We start from the raw sequence: 23,028 nt of genomic DNA, 5'->3' as shown, positions 1-23,028 counted from the left end.
ATTCGTCGGTTTATTTATTATGATCTTTTCTTTAATGTACAGAACTTAAATCTAAACTACTTTTTCGAGTTCTTAAAAAAATACATAGATACTTTCTAACACTTTATATACATTATAAACGAAGTGTTAACTCAAAGTATTTAAGATGTGAACATTTTATATTCTGAGTATTCTTAATTATTGCACAAAGGTTCTTTAAAGTTCATGACTACGTTATTTCCGTAATTAAAATAAAATTGTTCTCGCCTTTCCCCCTTCCTTCTCTTTCCTTTAATTGTTCTCACATCTACATCATGTAATTTACGGCTGCGTTTTAGTGCTACGTAATATTTTTTAAGATGAATAATTCCAACTTTAATCTTAGCTTTTCAAGCTTTACTCTTGGTTTCTCCAAATGTTAAGTTGGCTTTTCCAACTATAAAATTAATAATTACAACTTTAAAGTTTGTAATTCCACTTTTTAAAGTTGCATGATAATTTCTACTTTAGTTTTTGCTTTTCTAACTTTAATATTGGCTTTTCCAACTTCAAAATTGGTACTTCCAAGCTTTAAGTTGGATATTCCACCTTTAAAGTTGCATGACAATTCTACTTCAGTTTTTTGCTTTTCCAACTTTAATTTTGGCTTTTCCAACTTTAAAATTGGTAATTCCAAGTTTTAAGTTGGTAAATTCAATTTTATTCTTGACTTTTCTATCTTTATATATATTTTAGATTTTTTTTCTTTATTTAGTATTTTTATCATTTTTAATGTATATTCCACCCACCAAAACAAATTGTCGAGCAATTGACACGTATCAAATTATTTTATACTTTTATCTTTATGTAAATATGTAACTTTACATATAACTTTCAACTTTAACAGCCCTTAAATTTGTTTGGTACAATTAATAAAATGTTATAGTGGATATAGTAATTTCATAAAAAGCTGTGAATGCATTTCGACCATTACTATATGTACAAGTATTTAATAAGATACATAAATCATTTCAATCATACCTATATGCATTTTAGAAGATACATGAATTTGTTTGTTGAGAATGAGATTAAACAGATGAGAACGAAATAGTTTATTAATTTATAGGATGAATCAACACTAATTTTCATCCTGCTAGGAACTTTATAAAAAGTATCAATTCTGTGTATGAAAACACAATAAAAACTATTTCTCATTTCATAATAGTTACGGTGGACCTTCAGATATCCGGACGCAAGATATCCGGATGCTAAAGTATCCGGATGATTTTTCATCGAAACGGAATTTTTTAACTTTATGTTGTAGTGTTTAACTGGTGATTCAGGTATCCAGGCGCTTCACATATCCTGACAAATTGACTGGGAGCCAACGCGTCCGGATAAATGAGTCTCAACTGTATATAGATGAATATTATAAACAAAAACGCGATTGCTACTAGCTACAAAGTATACTAATGGCAAGGCTTAACGATATGTGTATCATTTAGAGCAGTTTTTATCATTGTAGAGGTTGCTACAATGCTATACAACACTCGGTAGCGACAAAAATAACTTTAAAGTTCGTCTAATGCAGGAAAGTAGAATACCAATGAGAAATAAACTTGCAATTGTACATGTAGTTGTACAGGTAAGTGCAGTATACAAATAACTGCAATAAAATGTGAACAATAATGCAAGATAGCAAGCACGAACAAGGTCGCCATTCCACGCCGATATCCTTGACAATAAAGCAGTCAGGTGTAACAATTGTTTAAATATACCCTTGTGTTGAGAAAATGAGATATGCCCATTTACGGATTCAGGTTTAAATTTACCTGATCTCACCACAATTGGTTGTTTTTATACGTTATTCATCCACCGAGATCATGTGCCTTTTAAAAAAACTGGAAAATCCAGCCTTGCTTTATTCAGATCTCTGCTCTGTCAAGAGATAAGGTTCTTCTTTTATTTTACCTTTCTGAATTGGATTAAAATACCTTTTTATTCAAACAAATTATTTCTGTTATCAAAATAAGTGACTATGAAATTAATTGTGAGATTGTTTACAATTGGGCTGCTTCTTATCGCTAAGGTTTGTATACTTGTTTACTTAAAGACATCAATCTCTAAAGACAAATATATAGATTTCATTCAAAAAAGAAAAAAAAAAGTTACCTTTGAAGGAGTTCATGGAGCAGTGAGTAGATATTTAATTCTGCTTTGCATTCGAAAAGCTATGAAAATGCTGCAGAAACCATGCAGGAAACAAAAATAAGCCGAATGTTTGTATATACAGAGAATAAAAGCTACTTAATCGTAGAGACACTGGGTCGGAAAATGGACGGTCTGCGAAGATAGAAGCCATAGTTAAAAATACTGTCAAAAGAATGAAACGTGATGTGCACATCACTGATGCATAACTTATGAAATATGAGTTATACCGTAAAAAATTTGATAACACGGACAATTTATGTTAACTCCATTACACGCTTAGTTTGGACTTACAGTAAGGCGTGGCATTCTCGATGTTACCTTATTAGCTCTTTCTGAAATTTACACAGCTTCCCTTTACTGTTGAAAAAAAACATGATAGAAATGCGACCGAATGTCAACTGGTGTAGTAAATAGCCAATTAAAAGTTCTCTCACGGCACAATGATGGGGCATAAGTTGTCTCATCGTTGTCAACAACAATTTTAAGTTCCTGATGTTATTAATTTCTTAACCAATGAGAATCTTCTAGTATTCGTCATCACGTAGCACCGAGAATGCCACGCCTAATGAAAGTCCAAAATCGTCCTTATTGTCAGTAGACAAGGTGTTGGGTCTTGTGAATATGTTTTCAGCTAACCTTGACGAAGTCGAGGTGAGCTTATGCTATATCCCTGGCGTTGGCGAAGGCGTAGGAGTAAGCGTCGGCGTCCAAGGATAGTAGAAGCAAGTTCATTCCGAAGTATCTACAAGCCCTACCCGGACCAAACGTACATGGATGAAGCATCTAGGGATGGACACTACCAGACCTGCTTCGGATGCTGGATCTGACCTACATTTTCAAGATGAGCAACCAAGTTACAGTTTTTGTAGCAGGTCAATTCCCAAGTACAATGTAACTATAAGCCCTGCCTTGACCAAACTTGAATGCATGATACATCTAGGGATGGATGAACACTACCAGACATGCTACGGATGCTGGATCTGACCTATATTTTCAAGATGAGTAACCACGTTAAAGTTTTAGGAGCAGGTCTATTCCCGAGAAACTATAAGCCCTACCAGTTTTTTTTTTTTTTTTTTGAACGGCAGATGCATCTAGAGATAGACACTTCTAGACCTGCTCCGAATGCTAGATATGACCTACGCTTTCCAGATAAGTGACAAGGTTTAAGTTTTCGGCTTTGGTCCATTTCCAAATTATAACTAGCCCTACCTTGACCAAACATGGATGATTCATCTAGGGATTGACACTACTAGACTTGCTTTGCATTCTGGATCTGACCTACATTTTCCAGATGAATGACCAGGAATAGATAAGGTCAATTCCCGATGAATTTTAAGACCTAAACTTAACCATAACTCTCAAAAATATTGTTGTAAGGATACATATTAACTATAAGGAAAATATGATGCAAGTGAGATTGGCATTACTCAAGCTGAAAACATTCGACGCGATGACCTTCGTGATTTCCTATGTTTACTATGTGTAGGACGCTACAAACAAGAATGATAAGGCAGAGTAATTTTAAGAAACGTTCTCGATGTTGTTTAAGTTTTTCATGTAAAGAAATGGAATGAAACCTCATCGACAAAATAAATGCTTTATATATGAAAATGCCCTGATTTTCAATATATATTGTAAAAAAAACATGATCAGGAGAATTTTCTTCCGATTTTTTGAATGACCCTCGTATAATGCTTGACAATGTAACGTTCGTAAAATATCATGAAGCTAACCAACGTCGTGTTTCCTGAATGATTGCCCTCAATTCAAAATAGTTATTAAAATGGCATCTACAAAGAGCCTACTATTTTTGTTTTTTCCGAGGTATCTACTATGTGCACTGTTTGTCATTAATTATTTTAAAATACCATTATTATAGTCCACCTATCTTTAAACTTTGACATACAAAATGTACTTTAAATGAATTACTCCGGACGAAAAAAAATTAACCTATGACTGAATTTTTAATGACATATGTTAATTTCATTTTAGTGGCAAAATAATCCAGGTATGTTGGTCGCTGACTTCATTTAAATATACAGCTCAACGCACTTGTAAGCTCACATGGTTTTTCGCACAAATTAAGGTCACATTATTATAATGCAAAATTCTATAACGTGACAACAAAATATATTGTAAAAGTGATCTATAATTTAATTCTGATATAATTTCGTTACTTTAAACATAATTCCGACTTAATAATTGGTAGGATTTTATATGCTCTTGGATGATAAATAGTAAGAGTTTCCAAATGTTTTTTTTTTTTTTCATCTCTCGTCAAATGCACTCGTCTTTGCATCTGTTCATTTAAAAGCACTCTTTTGCCTAGCCTAAATACAGAAACAGTCCGTTCATATGAATTCTGTATTTTTCTGTACATAAATATGATACTTAAGTGCGAGATGATAGAATTATTTCCCATCTGTTCGACTGCTTTCCATGTAAAAAAGATGGCATTTTCCAGATTAACTTCCTGAAATCTAGCATCATGAAATATACCTTCCAACGCAAAATTTCTAAGATCCAGACCATATATATATATAATAATTGTCTTTTTGATTTTAACAATTTAATTTTTTGAAAGATAACAATACTTTATTATCCTATACCTTGACAGAATTTCTTAATACAGTTTTGTGATTTTTTCGGCGCTGCATTTCGACAAAACCAACACAAATATGGAAAATGTGCAAAGTATTCAGAAAAATACTCATCTGTAAGACGTAAATTTGAATATTTTAACCAAATAGTATCAAAGAAAGTTCGATTAATTAATATGTTAATACCTATGGTAGAATCATACACATTTAACATCAAACAATTAATAAACAAATTCGCTTTAGAACATCGAGGTTTAAAACTTAAGATAATGATTTTACAATGTAGATAATATGCATCTTTAACATGACATATTTAACAATATAAGGGTTATGTATCGTACTGAAGCTCGATGGTTTTAGGGGTTTTTTTTGCCAAAAAAAAATATGCCTTTAATTTGTGCGATAAAAACAATGTGATTTAAAAAGTGCGTTGAGCTGTTACTATATCATGACGCTTAAAACTTCTAGGTTTGCACAGAAAAAACAAGCCTTTATTAAAAATACGTAAACATTTATATCGGCTTTCGTCGTCATGAGAAAAAAAATTCTATTTTCAGAAGTGTTTGTCACGAAGATGTTCTGCATCTTTACCTACTGTGCAATCTGTAGAATCCTGCCCGACTAATGAACAAGACTGGAGATATAGAGAGAAATTAAAGAACTGTAACGATAAACAGCAAGATTGTTCATCAAAGAGACGCTTTACATATCATTGCGCAGTCAATGAATGGGGAAATGCTACTATTGAGGTTTGCGCACCAATGAAAATTGTTTTTGGTTAGTATATTTAAAACACAAAGACATGGCAAGGTTGAATCTATATTTAAATATTCATCGGCAAAGAAATTTGTATGATATGAAAGGAGTTTTGAGAATTTTATGAAAAAATATTGTAATTGTTTCGAGAATTAAAGATGGGTGAACATTGCGCACAAGGTGTCTATAGTATGACAGAGCCGAAAAGTAATAAAGTCTCAAAGACATAAAGAATCAGAGGCAGTAAGCATATATGAGCTGCCCAATATTTTTAAAACATTTTTATACCAGTGATATCGTTAAGTTGGTTTATTTTTCATATAACGAGATGTCACGTTTGATGTAAATAGAAATATTTTTTTTTTAACATTTGATTTGTAGTTGAGTTATCACAATGTGAAGTTGTTTGATTTTTCCGGAATTGAGAAATTTCCATAAAATTATCACATTCCAAACAAGATTTGGATATGGCCGCACGAAAACAACAGAATAAAAATTCAATAGATTGTTTAAAATGACATAATAAATTATATCCCAGTATATTGTTCTGTTGTTTGCATGCGGCCACCCGGAAAAATAAAAAAAAAACGATGTTTTTTGAGGCTGATTTTGATCGCTTCCGGTTTCGGTTTTTATATTCAGACGTAAACAAATTTGGTGGAAACAGAAAATGTGACAGTAGATTTTTCGAAGTTCTAACGGTACCATTTAACAGGTAGGGATGAATTGAAAATCAGAGCAATTGTAATTTTACATGCACTACTTACATGCATTGTTCAAAATTAAATCCCCTCCTAAACTTATTAATGATAAAAGATTCGACATGACAGACTCCGCTAACTCCATGAACTCGGGGGGACGGTAATCATGTCAAACAGTTGAAAATAGAAATGTGTATCTAAAATATATTAAACAGGAACACAACATGCTATCTTCTTTCAAAGAAAAAAAAATTAAAAAGATTATAAAAAGTTGACTTAATCATCGATTCCCTTTTATTTAGGCCCTAATGTTTATGATTCATGAGCCCTCGATCGGCAGGTTGATCTGCATGATTAGCCGCGTTTGATCAGTTGTGAAAATCTTTACATGTACGGCATTAAAATATGAATATACTACATTTCTATGTTGGTGTCTATAACATATTTTTCTGTCTGAGTACAAATACAACCGAGTCTAGCGTTTGTGTATTCAAGAGACCTTACCCTGGTACCTGTGTACTTTGTGTAAATGTATGGTGTGCTATAACAGTCAAAAATATTTTAAAAAAAATGGTAGGAGATTTTTTTTTTGGGGGGGGGGTTGTTTTGTTTTTTTTTTTTTATTTGTAAAACCGTTAAAGAAATAAAATAAAGTTAGTTTCTTAAAAATAAGCTAACATCACTAAATCTAATTTATGTTCTTTGCAGAATAAATAATATAAATAAAATTCTTTCTATTTTTCTTGTGGGAACAATGTATTTTTGTTTTTTTTTTTTACCAATTAATTCAAATATTATTAACGTAAAATTAAACTTTTGTAAGCATCAAATAAAATAATAAGATTACCTTGGAATATTATAAATTCATTTAAGTCACCATTTAAATTAGAAAAAAAAATGTTTGTCATTACAAGGTTCATTCATCTTTTTTGTTTTGATTTAAAGTACCAAATAATGTCTTTGCCTCTGATTTTATTCATTAAACTCAAATAGGTAAATCAATAAAACTGCTATTTAAATTGATTTCATGAATGAAATAATTATATATTATACCTGGTAAGATTAATAAATTATTCCCTTTTTCTCATATATATAAAAAGAAACTCTTATGCAAATGTATATAAACTGTACAAGTAACCCCCTCCTTCCATAGTTAGAGACAAAATGTGCATACATAATATATAAAGTAATTTAATTTTGATATTTATATTTTAATTGTAGGATGCCAAGAGATGGTCCAAAACAATATCCTGTTACTGGAGGTATTACTTGTTGGTATTGTCAGTGTCGTGCTGGAGCCAGAGTTGTCGGGGCATGTGCCCATGTGGCCTCAGTATTGTGGTTTCTTGGCTATGAAAGACACACGAACTTTGCAGTAAGACCTACTCAAGACTGGGCTGACTACCTTGAAGATGCAGCTGTGCTTCCTGCAGTAATGTATGGCTCATCAGAAAGTGAAATGAGTGCAACGGAATACTGACATGAATTGCAACATTGGTTTATTGAGAGTGAACATTATTGAGAGTGAACATTCTGAAGATTATAGGCGTCTCCATAAGAGTGAAAATTATCGAGAGGGACGTTAAACAATATACAATCAATCAATCTGCAGGTTATGCTGTCCACTGCATTAGACTCCCATTATTGTTTTCAACAATTTAGTGGAAGGCTGTGTATATATTTTTATTTATCAATTGTAAATAGGGATTTTTATGTATCTATGATTTTTTTTATGTTTATATTGTGATTTCTTAACATCTGTTATAAAATAAAGAAATTAAAATATAGTGCATTGTACATCCCAAAAACATATTAGATTCATGGCATGAGTTTAATAAGTTAGGTTGTAAATATTGAAAGATTAATGATGTACCTTGCAGGGATTTTCCACTGCCCCGTGTAGGGCCGAATATGGGCCCCATTCCCAATTGCAAAATCACTCTATTTTTCCCAAAATAGAACCCATAAAGTTAACTTGATTAAATTCCTGGTAAAATAATGGCCAGGTTTTTTTTAACTGAATAAAATAAACAAATATTTTATGAAAATTGGCTAAAAATTTATTATTATTGATCTATCATCTGCTTTACAATTTTGAATAATTAAGGAAAACATAATATTTATTAATTTTAAGTGTTTATTTCTTGAAAAACATCATGCTATAAAATTTCCCAATTATTGATAAAATGCCGTTAAATTCCCAATTCCAAGGGCCTGGGCCCCATTCCCAAAATGGTGTGGAAAATCCCTGCCTTGACAAATGAAACGATTTGTTATTAGCATATGATTATACTTCATGAATAATTGTTATCAAAATTAATATACTGATGTAAAATGCATAAGGCATCACAAAATGTTTCTCAGATAATAGTAACAATAATTATTATATTTTATTATGCAGTGTTTATTTGCATATTGAACTTTGTTATTAATTAACATGACTATATACAAGTATTTGTTATTTTTTGTAATATAATGTAATTGCAAAAACTTTCCAGACAAACATTTACTAGTATAACTAAATCTTTGATGCTTAGTTCATTTTTATGACATTGTGAGGATGATAAACATTATCTTATTATGAGTAAATGTAGTGTATAAGGCATGAGTGGTGTGATGTTAAACGTCTATGATCTTTTTGGTAAAAGTATAGGTGGGTGACGGGAGTTCTGGAATTTGTTTATGCAAACTGAAATCCCTTATTGTTATTTTTGTCAAGTTTAATGAATTGTTATTAAGAATATTAGTTGAATACATTTCTTGTTTGTTAACTTTGTGCATTCAATGTATTTTTATGTTTAATACATAAAATAGTACTTGTCTTTGAAAAATTAACATTTTTCTGTGAATTTAAAATAATATAAAAGTTATTTTTCCTCATTTATAGTTTCTGATAGAGTTAATAGGATATTATTTGAAATATTTTTACTGTAAAGTACATATTGTGAGTGGAGTCCAATTAAAGACATCTTAAGTTCCCAGATATCTCTGATTTTGAACATAAAAACAACTGTTTTACATTAAAATCCGCTTTTTTACCACTTTTAGCTAAAAAAAATAGTTTATATTCACATGTTTAGGATCATTTCTGTTGTATTTGTATTAGAAATCCATCTTTTATTTCTTTAATTATATTTACAAAAAAAAAAAAAATATTAAAAATTTCCAGAAATCAGTAAAAATTGTGTTATTTTTGTTTTGACCCAAAAATGTCTTAATAGTGTTTTTTTTTTCGTCAAAACATGTCTGAAAAGGTGTGATTTAATCATAATTCTTTTAATATTTATAATATTTTGTCCATTATGGTTGGGGCATATTTAGGGTCTTAATGCCCCTGATTCTTTTGTTTATATTTCACCAAACATATGCATTAAAGTATACTTTGGTAAAATCTTTTTCATTTTCAAAAATCTCTTAAAAGCTGAATTTTTTTCTTATGAAATAGCATACACACACTAAAGATGACCAAAAGTAAAATTTTCTCATGCTTTTAATATATTTTTATATACTGACACGCTAAAGAAACGCAACACCCTACTTTAGGGGGAACTAACTATGTAAAGTAGAGATCTTTGTATCTTAAAATTATGAATATCTTCAATTTGGTAACATTGGTAATTTAGCGGTTGAACGATTTCCATACCATAACCGGAAGTCAAGTTTTAGTCTGATTAACAGAAATCAAAAATTGCATATTTGACAAAACATTTTGCAATATTATTGATTTTAAGGTTTTTTACTTTTCTTTTAATGAACTATCATTTTGTTTCCCGTAACGATGCTAAGACTACTTGAAAATGGCTTATGTACGCATTTCCATTGCTCTAGCTGGAAAAGTTCAATCTAAAGGTGATGGAGAGTTGCTGATGCGAAATTTCGCTACATTACACCTCAACAGGGTCTTACGTATGATATGCATTAAGGACAGTCCTTGTACTGGAAGTCCAAGGGTGGCTACACTGCTCTAAGTTAGAGAAAAATCGACCTAATCATCTGAAAAACGGGCATTTAAAAATGCCAAAGAATAATTATTTCGCTCAGATCTCGATATTAATGAACCTATTGTTTCGTAGAAATTAAGCTGCAATTGTTGTTTAGGGCAGTCTTGCATGTTTTACTTGAATGGCTGGGAGGTGGCGGGGGGTTAACAGTCATATTTTACTTAGTAAAGTTAACAGATAAACATTTAACATTTTTATAAAATCTCTTATGTTCTGAAAAGTGAGTTAGCCTTACTTTATTCGCTTTTGAGAATCATAAGATAAGAAATCTAACATTTTTAGATTACTGCTTGTTGCGATTCTTTTGCGTGTCAGTATATGAGTGGCCCTTTGAAGTTAATTCTTAAAGTTTGTAAAAGAATATACTTTTTTTTATTTTCACAAACTTGCAGCAGAGACCCTGTATACCCTACAAGGACACTTTTTTGACAATTTAAAAGTATTTGTTTCTTTCCGAGAAATACTTGAAAATCATTAAGTCAAGGGTCATATCGCAAACATAAGTCATCATGAGTTGTGTAGCGTAGCTTTGAGCATTGTTGCACTTTGATTTTTTTTTTCAAACTGTGTTAAAGTTGCGACCAAATCAACGCACTTTTAAAAAAAAAATTCATTTCAAAGTGCGTTAATATCTAACAATATCAACGAACTTTGAAAAAAATGTGTATGGCTTGGTCAATATTCTTGCAAATCTTAGGTATGATAAATAATTGAACCTGTTTGATACATGCAACTCTTCCGTGATGAGGTCACTTCAGGATGTGAAAGTGAGCGATTTTTATTTTTCCATACTTTTAAAATTCTTTCTCTCTTAAATGTTTTACCGTACTTAATTTTTTCCATTTTGCATGCGTTTTATGTAAAATAAAATTTATTGAAAATTTTCAACGCCATACCAGTTATGCAAATAGGTATATTTGGTTGTGGCAAAGGCATCGTATCGGTACGGGGGTCTTAGGCACACAAATGTTTTGCAAAATATAGATTATATAGGCATTGAAAATTGGGGTTTACGGCAATGTACAATGTAAAAGAAAAAAAAAAGAGTTGGACTGAGAGAGCTTCTACTCATCTTCTCCTTGTTCCCAATGAGTTAAAATGAATACATTAAAAAGTTTTTCGAAAGATATAATTATTACAAATTGATTATGTCAATTACTAAAATCTAAGTCTATAGTTTTTGTTTTATGCATATTTTTTTTTGCGTTAAATGTTTCCATGGTAAAAAAAAATGTTCAAGTACACTCTTAACGCACTTCGAATTTTTTTCAAAGTGCGTTAGTGTCCCTAACAAAAAAAACTAGTGCTAATTGTAACGGGGACCGTTACAGATGTACCCCAAACGCTCCCCAACTCCCTTTTGGTGCCATATTCCCCGTAAGCTTCATTAAATAGGAGACTTTAACAACGCCAAGTTCATTCAAATTTAAGCATTGCAAGCATGCGCAAAAGAATGCATGTGCGTAATGACCATATCATCTTGTCTACACAATTTTTATATTTTTTATATTCTAAATATTAAAGTATTTAATCCAAAAGTATTAAAAATTACGCTCATTAAAGTGTATTTTTGATTTATCTCATTTCATGTGCACGCACGTGCATACATATGAGCATGGTGACCAGATCTTCTTGTAGAAGTCCTTTACATATATCTACATGTTCTAAATCCCACCCCGTTTGATTGAAAACAAAGGGAAATATAGCTGTTTAAAATTTCAGCCAATCAGATTACAGCGCACGTACACGCACGTGTATGCATGTGCATGAAGACCATAACATCTTGTAGAAGTTCATTATATCTATCTATGTTCCAAATTCCATTCTGTTTGATTGAAAACCAAGGGAGTTATAACTATTTAAAGTTTCAGCCAATCAGATTGCAGCGCAGGTGCATGCACGTGTTTTCATGATAATTGCTATATATCATATTGTAGGATATCTTAAGGCATGGCTATGTTCAAAAGTTCATAGGATTTCGTCGGAAAACAAGAAAGATATAGAGACTTTAGTTTCAGCCAATCAGAGAGAAAGGGCACGTGCGTGTGCGTGAGATCTTGCTTTTTTGATCATCTCATCTTGTCTACGCTACTTATATATCCTTACATAAAAAATTCCAAAAGATTTCATCAAAAAATAGAAAAGTTACGGCTATATCCATTATATCGGTCATTTCACGTGTTGCATGTGCGCGCTCTTGCACGTGCGCGCAAAATGGCATGTTGACAATGTCATCTTATCTACATTAATAATATGTCTATATATTTTAAATATCAAAGCATTACATCAAAAAATGTAAAAGTTACGGCAATTTCAATTATATTGGTCATTTTACGTGTTGCACGTGCGCGCTCTTGCAAGCACGTGCGCGCAAAATGACCCTTCGTTCCGCAAATCTACATAACATGCCTACTTATCCTAAAAAGGTTTCCCCTTAATCGGAGGTGTACTTTACAAGATCATTCGCGGACAGAATTTTCCCAAGAAGAAAAATAATAATAGTAAGAAACAGAGTAAAAACAATATGTTCCCCAACTTCGTTTGAGGAACATAACAACTATAGTTTACTATAGTTTACTATAGTTAACTATAGTTTACTATAGTTAACTTTAGTTTAATATAGTTAACTTTAGTTTACTATAGTTAATTATTGTTAATCAAAGTGTCAAAGTTTTCGCTAAAGTTTTTCAAAGTGTTTAAGTTTTCGACAAAGTTTACAAAGTGTCAAAGTTTTCGCCAAAGTTTTTCAAAGTGTCAAAGTTTTCGGAATAGTTTTTTAAAGTGTCAAAGTTTTCGCCAAAGTTTTTCAAAGTGTCATAGTTATCACTATAGTAAATCAAAGTTTTGAAAGTGTTAAAGTTATAACCATAGTTAACTATGGTTAACTATAGTATTTTTTGTAGGTGGACTGTCCCAAATTTAACGCACTTTGAAAAGTTTTTTCAAAGTGCGTTAATTTTGTCCAAATTTTAACGCTCTTTGAAAAAAAATTTCAAAGTACGTAATCTTTTCAAAGTGCGTTGCCACAGAGCATGTTAGTCTCAAAGCAATATGATACCCCAGATTTTTATTGCTAGGGTTTTAATCTCAAGAATGCCATTTTATTTGTTAGTAAAAGCAAACATTTTAAAAGATTTTATTTTTCCGAGTTTTGAAGACCATAATTTCGAAAATTTCAAATTTAAAAATAGAATTTGAATTTTTAAAATATGTGAACTATAGTCATTCTGTATGACTTGTTCATTCACCTTTTTTTTATCAAATCTTATAGTCGAACAAGATCTCGATGAATATGATGATATACAAAAGTTAAAAATGTTGGAATGAAATACCAATGTCAAAATTCTTACCAATTTTTTTGATGAGCACTATTACATCTTCTGAAGGAAAATGTGATAGATAGGAGGAATATTTACATTTCAATGAATCTATATATTAAGTTTTTTATTGACAGGTAATAATGAATATTTCTTACAAACTTTTATCAAAACTATTAATTAAGTCCTTAATAAGATAAATTTTAAAATAATTCAGGACATTGTGTGGAGTTTAATGTGAAAGGTGCCAGAATCCAATACAATCGTCAGTCCTGCAGAGGTTTTACAGAGCCGTGTCCAGTTCACTATGATTCAACAGATGTGTATAAATGTGAGTTAATTCAAATTATTATAACAATATTCGTGAGACTAAGAATATGAATGTTTTTTGCTTTAATTTTTTTTTTATTAAAAGTTTAAATTTACTAGCAATATCAGGCTGGAAAAAATGCATTTAATTAGGCACTCTTTTTGAATAATGGTTTCAATAAGTTAATCTGTTGAAATTCCATCTATTTATTGAACGTTTGTTTATACATTATAACCAGTTTTTGTCCAATAAAAAAGGACTGAATACGTAGACCATATGCATGCGATTCTTAATGAAATCCAAATAAAGAAAATTTCTAGGTTCAGTGTATATTCATATAGGTTCGTTCATATTTTCTACTGTAATTTGCTTACTTTGACTGAATGTTCTTTCATAGCAAAATCATCAAATTTGATTTCCGATTGGCCTTTAGTTTTGTTATTTAAAAAATACGGGCTGATTTGATACATGTAACCAATAACGACAAGGACTTGTTTACATGGTATTATACGGAAGAATTCTATTATTGGGAATATAGATTTAATGGTACGCATGTAGCACAGCTCTGTAGAACGCAGATTTTTTTCCGGAGATCTCCTCTCCCCTGCATGGACAACCGTTGCTACAGGCCTTTATCAAGTTGTATTTGGATTGCTGTTGATCAAATTATTACGCGAGCCTTGATGCACACAATTAATGCAGATGAAGACTTGTTCTATATATCCTTTAAGACCTAGAACTAGTCGTTGAATGAAGTTTTTTTTTTACCTCTCAAAGTCATCTATATATTGCAAGTTCGAGTATTTATACTTTTGAAAATGGCTGCACCATAGAATTAATGTTTAGTTTGTACATAAAAGACAAAGTATAATAGAATAATTTGGACCCGCCAATGAATATATGAATACGATATGCTGTTTTAAATGCAAGATTTGTCACAGAATGGGATATTGTAATTCAAATAAGGCGAATAATTTTACGAGCAAGTTGTCGTCGGGGCGAATTCTCTACAATCGGCAGTGCTCGGTTGACTCCGCTATGCTAAAGTGTGCGAGGTACACTGTACGAGCCACCCGAGGAGCTCCGAGTGAATTCTCTGGGCATCCTCATGGATGCATCGTTCGAATTATGCCAATTGCATCCCGTTCAACCTTGCTTATATCAAAGTGATGAAAAATAGATACCAGGTACATAATATGAAAAGCAAAAGGCTTTTCATGTCGATACAAATATGTTATCTAATACAAAAAACAAAACAGCGTACGATACCGAAAAACAAAATAGTCCCATTAAGAGACGAACATCTAAATCTTTGAGTATATAACGTGCAATTGGTTAATATTTTTGCTTGTAAGTGAAATTGAAAGAGGAATTAGATATCTACTTTTTGGGGTTAAGGTGATATATCATTTTGTTGACATCCGCTAATGAATGCATAATGTAAGCGAACTACTTTCAATAGCGCTGACTATTTGAAAGGTCGAGTTTGTTGATTAGTTACATATCGTTTTTGTCAATTCTATATGAGTGGTCATATTCTCTATTTTGATTTTTAGCAAATTAAGGTAGGATACATTAGAGAGCCCAAATTTTCCTAAAATTCATTTTTTCTGAAACTTTGATATTTTGTTCTAGGAAACAAAATCTCTCTCAATATATAATATGAAAAAAATTCAACCGCACATATTTTGCCCACATTGTGTGAAATATGGCCTATCAGACCCCTGTAAGAAGATTGTGAAATCAGACACTCTACTTGAGAATGAGCCTTATATTGGAATTATCATTTGATATATTGCAAGTTTGTGTTACATTGTATTATTTTGAAAAAAAAAATACCTTATTGTTACTTTAACTTAGTAAATCATATAGACACTGGTCCATTTAAGAAAAATATTAAGTAAAAATAGAACATACATAGCGTTAGAATTGAAAATTCACAGATAAATATGCTACAATTAAAATGTTCTAAAGAAACAATGTATAATTCAATTTTTTGCAAAAAATTAACAAAATTATTAAAATGGGTCCCAAAGTAAAATTTGTAAAAAAAGAAAAAAATGAACCGGTAGTTTCTGATATTTCGACGATTAAAAAAATTTAAATGGAAAATGATGACGTCACAATATTTGAACTTTGACCTCTTGATATGACCTTGACCTTTATAGTCCACCACGAACGGAGACTATTTATATGAGTTTCTAAATATCAGCCCTCTACTATTTATTAAACAAAAGTTACCCTGCATTTTATATCAGACTGTTACATGCTTGATTATTGCACTTAGATAGCATAAACACATTCCAAAATGTAAACTCCCAAGTGACCAACGTAAAGGATTCTCTGATTTTTTTCACTATGACAAAATCATGCCAAAAATGTTATTTTTCTTACAGGGGTCATTCATTGTTGCCAATATTATCACATTATTCTTTTTTCTCCAGTATTTTTTAAAGAAATAAGTAAAAATAGAATCCAGGGGTGTTTTGTACTACCTTAATTCTTATAATAAGTGAATTGGAATCTTAAAAATAAATAAATAGTATGTCTAAAGTCATCGACAATGGTTTTGTACCTGTATCTACATGTTGTTGCCGATAAAAGTATTGTTTGCTTGAAACTAAACGAATGTCTCATAAACTATCATTTTAAGTCAGAATTTTAAATTATAAGAAAACAATATCCATTGAGTGGAAAATATGCGAGAATTCCCGGGGAAAATAATTTATCTTTTTTTCAAAATCATATCATTACTGTACATGTATGTTAAATTATTACTCGGTATTTTGAAATTTTTGACATTGATCATGTGAAAAAGTTAAGTTAAAACACGTAAATTAAAAAGGAATTCAGATAAAAATTATTTTATCATGAAATAATTTCTTGACATGTAAATAATATCTTATGATTGAGTTGTCTTCTTAAAAACTGAAAATTTCAAACAAAAGCAGCATGAATTAATATTTTCACTGGTAATTAATCATTTCGTTATATATTAAGAGCAATCCTGGACATGTTTATCTTTGAATTCAGATCTTTACTGACAGTGTCGTAAAAAAATATGCAAGCTAAAGCTCTCAGGGGATCTGGAAAAAATTCGTTCATGTAAATATATTTTTAAAAAATACAATATATAGTATTATTTCATTATCATTACATCCATTAGTCTTTATTAGTACAACACAATATTTTCATAAAAAGTTGGTTATAGTCTTTGCTTCAAAACTTTCTGTTTAGAATGCAGAGCCCACTATGTACGAAGAAATAGCTGACTATATCATGATTTTATCCGCCATCAAAACTTTGGCCTAACCTGAAAACTACACACTTGAAACGTGTGAAATTACCGATATAATAGATAAAGCCGTATTTTTTTCTAGTTTTTGATGAAATTTTTTAAGACTCATAAGTATTTATTAATAGTATAGACATAACGCAAAACGACATGGTCAAAATAGCAAGATTTCACGTGCATGCACGTCTTCTTCGCTCTGGTTGACTGAAACTAAAGTCTCATCATCTCTCTTGTATTTTTGTCATAATCCTTTGAAATTTTAAACGTAATCATACATTTTGAAGATCTACAGTATTTTTATAAGAATTGCCATGAAAGCTCGTGCATGAACATGTGCTACAATCTAATTGGCTGAAACATTAAATGCCTATAACTTTCTTGTTTCTCAACAAAACGGGATAAAATTTAAAATATGAATAGGTGCAATAGATTTCCACATTATGCTACTATCAAAATTGAATGCAAGGACGTACATGTGCATGCACAAAATGAATACTTGTAAATTGGTAACATTTATATTTGTATTATTTTTTTCTCAGTAAATAAAGATTTTGTAAACGTTTAGCCAACATTCTATGAACATCTTGCATATGTTTGAACGTGCGTGCGCATGCCAAACGTTAAATGACATATGACTATGACTAATACATTCAAGCATGTAGTGTTGTTTTCAAAGGAGAAAAGAAAAATTCTCAAAATCTGAAAATCATTTTCCTTGGATAGAGGTGGGCTCCAAATTACGATCATATATTGAATTTGATTGATAGGTTACCAAAAGACCGTAGTTTTAATATGTTATGGCAAAGTGCAGGTTATAATCTAATTAAAAATAGATTATCTAGATGTATTTTGCATTAAGTAAACCTGTTAGTCTCTTGGATAAATGCCTGGTTTTATGAAAAGCGAAATGAAAAGCTTTATTTATTTTTTGATTCCGAAGAGTTTATCAACCTTTCATGTACGTTTTTCATCGTAGACAAAAATATGTTCAAGAAATGGTTACACTACTAACTACCCTGATACTATAGATTATCCACACTCCTTCACTTTCGGGTATCGCCGGGAAATCACCTTTGTTACAACGCACTTTGAAAAATTACGCACTTTAAAAAAAAATTTCAAAGTGCGTTAAAATTTGGGATCAAGCTAACTCACTTTGAAATTTTTTTTTTTCAAAGTACGTTAATATCGACCATATTAACGCACTTTGAAAAAAAAATGTAAAGATTGATCAATATTCCTTCAAATAATCGGTATGGTAAATGACAGATACTGGTTTGATAACTTTTTTATGATAAAGTTGCTGTAGGACCTGAGATATTGACGTTTTAGATATTTAAGGTTTTGATAAAATACAAGAGAAAATTCAAGGGTCTTGAAAAAAAGAGTGACGATTGTTTAAGTTCATTAATTCTTTCTTTTCTTTAATTTTAGTCTTTGATAAGTAGATGTAAAGGTGTATAGGGGGCATTAACAGAGGAAAGCTTCAAGCAACTTAGCATTTATCATAGTAAAAAGGGGCCAATTTGATTTTCAAAACTATGAAAATTCTCTCTCTCATACGTTTTACTGTACTTAAAAATTTCTAGTTTTCATCTGTTTTAATAAACTCATTTATTATTGAAAGTTTTCAACGTCATACCAGTTAGGTAAATACATAATTATATGAATGCTTTGAGTATAGCATAGACATCGAGACTGGGCGAAGGGCCATGGGAGGGGATGGGGGCTAAGCCCCCCACTTGTTTTGGAAAGATATATACATCGTATAAGCATTGAAAATGCAGCGTACCCTTTATAGGTTTATTGCTCCCCTCCCTCGTTTCTTACCGACACCTATGTGTTGGAAAGATAAAGATTTGGACTGAGGGATCTTATACCCGTCTTCTCCTCTATTCCGGACGGGAGTAAATCAATTTATTTTTGAAGTTAGGGTTAGGCTTAGTTTTTTTGACAGATAAATAACAAATAATATTTTTTCCATGACTTAAACATGATTTTTTCAAAGTGCGTTAAGTGTCTCCATGGTAAAATATATTGAAAAAAATACGCACTTTGAAAAAAATTTTCAATGTGCGTTGAATTGGTCCCAAATTTAACGCACTTTGAAAAAAAATTTCAAAGTGCGTTGATTTTGTCCAAATTTTAACGCACTATGAATATTTTTGAAAAGTGCGTATTTTTTTCAAAGTGCGTTGCCACACACCTTGTCTCCGAACATTTCGAGATTTTGAGATAATCTATAATACAAAATAAGATGCATTTGCTGTTGCACCATCTTGCATGAACCAGACAATTTGCATATTTGCTGTTCGTTTTCGAAACGCAGGAACATATTTGTTTTTCAAAAGTGACAGGTATCGTTGTGAATGAACAGTGTCCGTAAACATGTAAGGGCAGATCACTCCATGTGACGATATGGCACACTTACCAGTTAAGTTTTAACCATGCAGTGGTCTTTCCGTGTAACAATTAGGCTGTTTTCCCCCAGAATCTTATGTTTGTTTATTTTTGTGTCCAGATAGGAGGAAATGTGGTTCGTCCAAAAACCAAACATCTGTGTTATAATAACTGTTATCAACGTCACTGCCCAATGACAAATATCAAATATTTGAACCTGACCCGAGATATTCAAACTCTGCACTATTTGAAATTTGTGTAGAAAAAGTTTGAGATCCTTCCCAAATATGTCATGAACACAGGTTTTAGGGATTCCGGTCTCTGGGGAGGAACATATACCTAACTGATTTCTCTGGACAGTAACAAAGCATTCCTCGAAGCGTGCACAAATTTATAGTTCCGACTTGACCTCTGTCGACCTGATTTTGGTGCATTTGATAAGTACTGATCCTTGTTGCTCGAATTTAGGTAATTCATAGACGTTGGAACCGGGGCTTAGCCCCCTACCTTTTTTCCAAATATATACTTAGTATAGTTATTGAACACTGCTTCGTAGGTTACCCCCCCCCCCCTCCCCCATTTCCACAGACACTTCGCAGTATAGGTTAAAAATGGGGAAAGTGGTGGTGTTTGAAAAAAAAAATTGGTACTGAAGTTCGAACCTCCCCCCCCCCCCCCACACACACACACGAAATAGAATTTTCGTGTTTAGGAAATGGACATTTCCTTTTTTTGGCTTGTCAGGGTTTTTAAAGGTATTTATTTTTTTTTTTACATTTATCCCCCACCTTTTTCAATTTGCTTCCGACGAACCAATGTAATATAATCTTGTAGACTAGTCAAGTTTCCTGCTGGGATCAAACTGGGATCCAAACTTTCGCTTAGCATCTGTTACATATCTGATAGAGTTGTTTGACGATAACAATACGCTATTCTGACGTACGTCGCGCCATATTGAAAAAAAACGGTTAATTAGAATGACGCGCCTGTCAACGAGACGTGATACGGCTCTTCGGATCAAGTTACTGTTATAATGATAAATTTATTATATACCCCCTCATAACTAGCAATATATAGCAAAAGAAAACTTTGGAGATCAATTGTATTACATTTATCAATAAAACAAAGCATAATAACAAGGGACTTTTTAACGCGCAAGAAAAATAACGTCATATTTTTGCGTACTACGTCATCAGTTTCAGAGAGTGGTGATATGGATTCAGAAAACAACATGTTGGTGATCCGGAAAATCGGATCACCACGTCACGTGATAGCGTAAATTCAACAGTAAAATTGGGTGATACACATTAGGTATATAATAATAAGATATAATTGTGAAGATTTATGTTTGATCTTTTCAGATCCAGGATAAAGTATTTACTAAGATAAGAGATATTTATCAAATACAAGTCTCATATAGCTTTACAGAAACTATGCCCTAAAACGAAGAAGTATCAGGCAAAATTAAAAAAAAATTCTGGTAGTGCGGAGAGTTATCTGGTTGGTCAACAGCAAAACGGCCTGATTGATATCCCTTCATTATCTGCATCCGACACAAGAGTAGAACAAAATTAATGGCATTAAATGCATGAATTTCCGATAATATCACTTGCCAAACAGTTCAGATACCTCTTTTGAATATTTTGAAAATTAAAATATATAATTAAATATTTACTGTATTACATGTATGTTTGTGTTTGTTATTTTCAGATCCAGAATGTTTTAAAATTCAACAGCCTTTAAAGTCTTCGACTGAAATTAAAAATGGCGATGATGCATCAAAAAATATGGCAGTTCACGTAAAACACCATGTAATAGATTCTCCAGGAAGTATAAAAACTGACGACGAAAATAGAGAGTTGAACAATGCAGTGAAAATATCGAAAAATTTAGCAAATAATAAGTATGATTTTATTTATCAAAATTGTTTTTGTGCGTTAGATTACTGCACATTTATTTTTTTATTCCGAAAAATTGAAAAGACATTAGAAATATACCAAAACTTCCCTGTTTATTTAATTCTTATAGTTATATTATTCTTCAATTCCCATAATTTCTGGTACATAATTAAGTTTAAGTTTTACAAGTTCCATTATGAAGCCTGTTACTCTCTGACAAATATTTTACAAAGACATATATACATGTATTGTCCTGTGAGAAAATAAATGTGTAAAAAAATATCTCAGTGGTCAATCGATGAATATCAGGCTTTGAATATATTAGAAAGAATTTTAAACCCCTGCATTAATCGCACAATTTCAATATGTTTTCAAGTGTAAATTCTTTCTATTCCAGATACTTACAGGTTTCATCTTTCTACTCTTTGCTTTTTCTCGGCACAGTAGTGTATGCTTTAGAACACTGTTGAACATCAAAAATAACCTTAAGAAAAAACTGAAGTTTAGCAATGTTTTTTATATTAAAAAAAATGTACAAAGCCAGCGCAAATGTAGAATATTGTATTTTCCAGAATATATATCTTCACAAAGGTTGCACATATTCAGATTTAATTTGGTAGATTTGGATGAATTACAGACTACTGGTAGAGACGATAAGGACAAAATAATTACTGTTTTAAGAACGAGAATACGTAGAAATATATGCTTAGCACATGCTCACTGCTTATTAAATATGTTGTAAGCTTCGACATTTATAATATACTAGCTTAAATCCCGCGCAAGCGATGGGGAAATGATTTTTTTTACTGCTAACAGAACTATTAAAAAAAATATCTTTCAGATTTTTTGACAGTCTTTCTTTACACAGAAATATAGCATGAAAATATACTTCAAAGTCCAGCAATTAGTTTAGGAACAAAAATAGAAAATTATAAGAAATACATTTCTTAATATTTTGGGATTTTTTTTATTCTACAAATATCAACCTCTTCTTCTAACATGTTATAAAGCAACTTTATTCTGTTGTACTATGTTATACATCATGTACTACAAGTGCTCACTGGCATTTTCTCTTGACATGTTAGAAACTTTATTTTAATATAATTATTTTGAAATATATTATTGCTCATTATGTAGTTCAGATGACCTTTTTTCAATACATCACGGATAAGAGAATGGATGTGCTCATTTTATTAATTAAAACTGATTGTAATTTGTCAGCAGTTTAAAATATTTAAAAAAGTTTAGTTTTCATCCCAAATCTATATACAGCCTAAAAGGTATAAATAAGATTTTAAAATAAAAAGACTGTATCACAGTGTATGTAGAAAATCAACGGAAATATTTTCATCACAGAACACATTTTTAAAGCATTTATCAATAAATTATTTAAAAATCAAATTGTACTTTTATATACCTAAACAAATAACCATGGCCATTAATCGACATTTATTTATAAAACATTAGCACAACTTACTAAGATATATTCACAAACTCATTGTGATACAAATTTCTTTACATTTCTTTCCATTTATTTCCATTTCCATTTATGATAAACAATCGACACGATTTTCTTTT

At 31.2% G+C, this 23,028-nt stretch overlaps 1 protein-coding gene across 1 annotated transcript; it reads left to right on the top strand.

Moving 5' to 3' along the window:
• The first annotated feature begins 1,898 nt into the window (after window positions 1-1,898).
• On the top strand, window positions 1,899-21,920 carry LOC134259332 (uncharacterized). Its single transcript, XM_062741926.1, has 5 exons — window positions 1,899-2,047; window positions 5,330-5,549; window positions 13,765-13,878; window positions 21,263-21,455; window positions 21,848-21,920. The coding sequence occupies exons 1-5, from the start codon at window positions 1,997-1,999 to the stop codon at window positions 21,918-21,920; spliced, it is 651 nt and encodes a 216-aa protein (XP_062597910.1). The 5' UTR covers window positions 1,899-1,996.
• Window positions 21,921-23,028: the final 1,108 nt, after the last annotated feature.

Source organism: Saccostrea cucullata, unplaced genomic scaffold, assembly GCF_032062105.1.
Source record: "Saccostrea cucullata isolate Sc308-1 unplaced genomic scaffold, CSIRO_AGI_Scuc_v1 ctg684, whole genome shotgun sequence".
NCBI lineage: Eukaryota > Metazoa > Mollusca > Bivalvia > Ostreida > Ostreidae > Saccostrea > Saccostrea cuccullata.
Note: the sequence above shows the minus strand (reverse complement) of the source record. Positions and strands in the feature narration are given on the sequence as shown.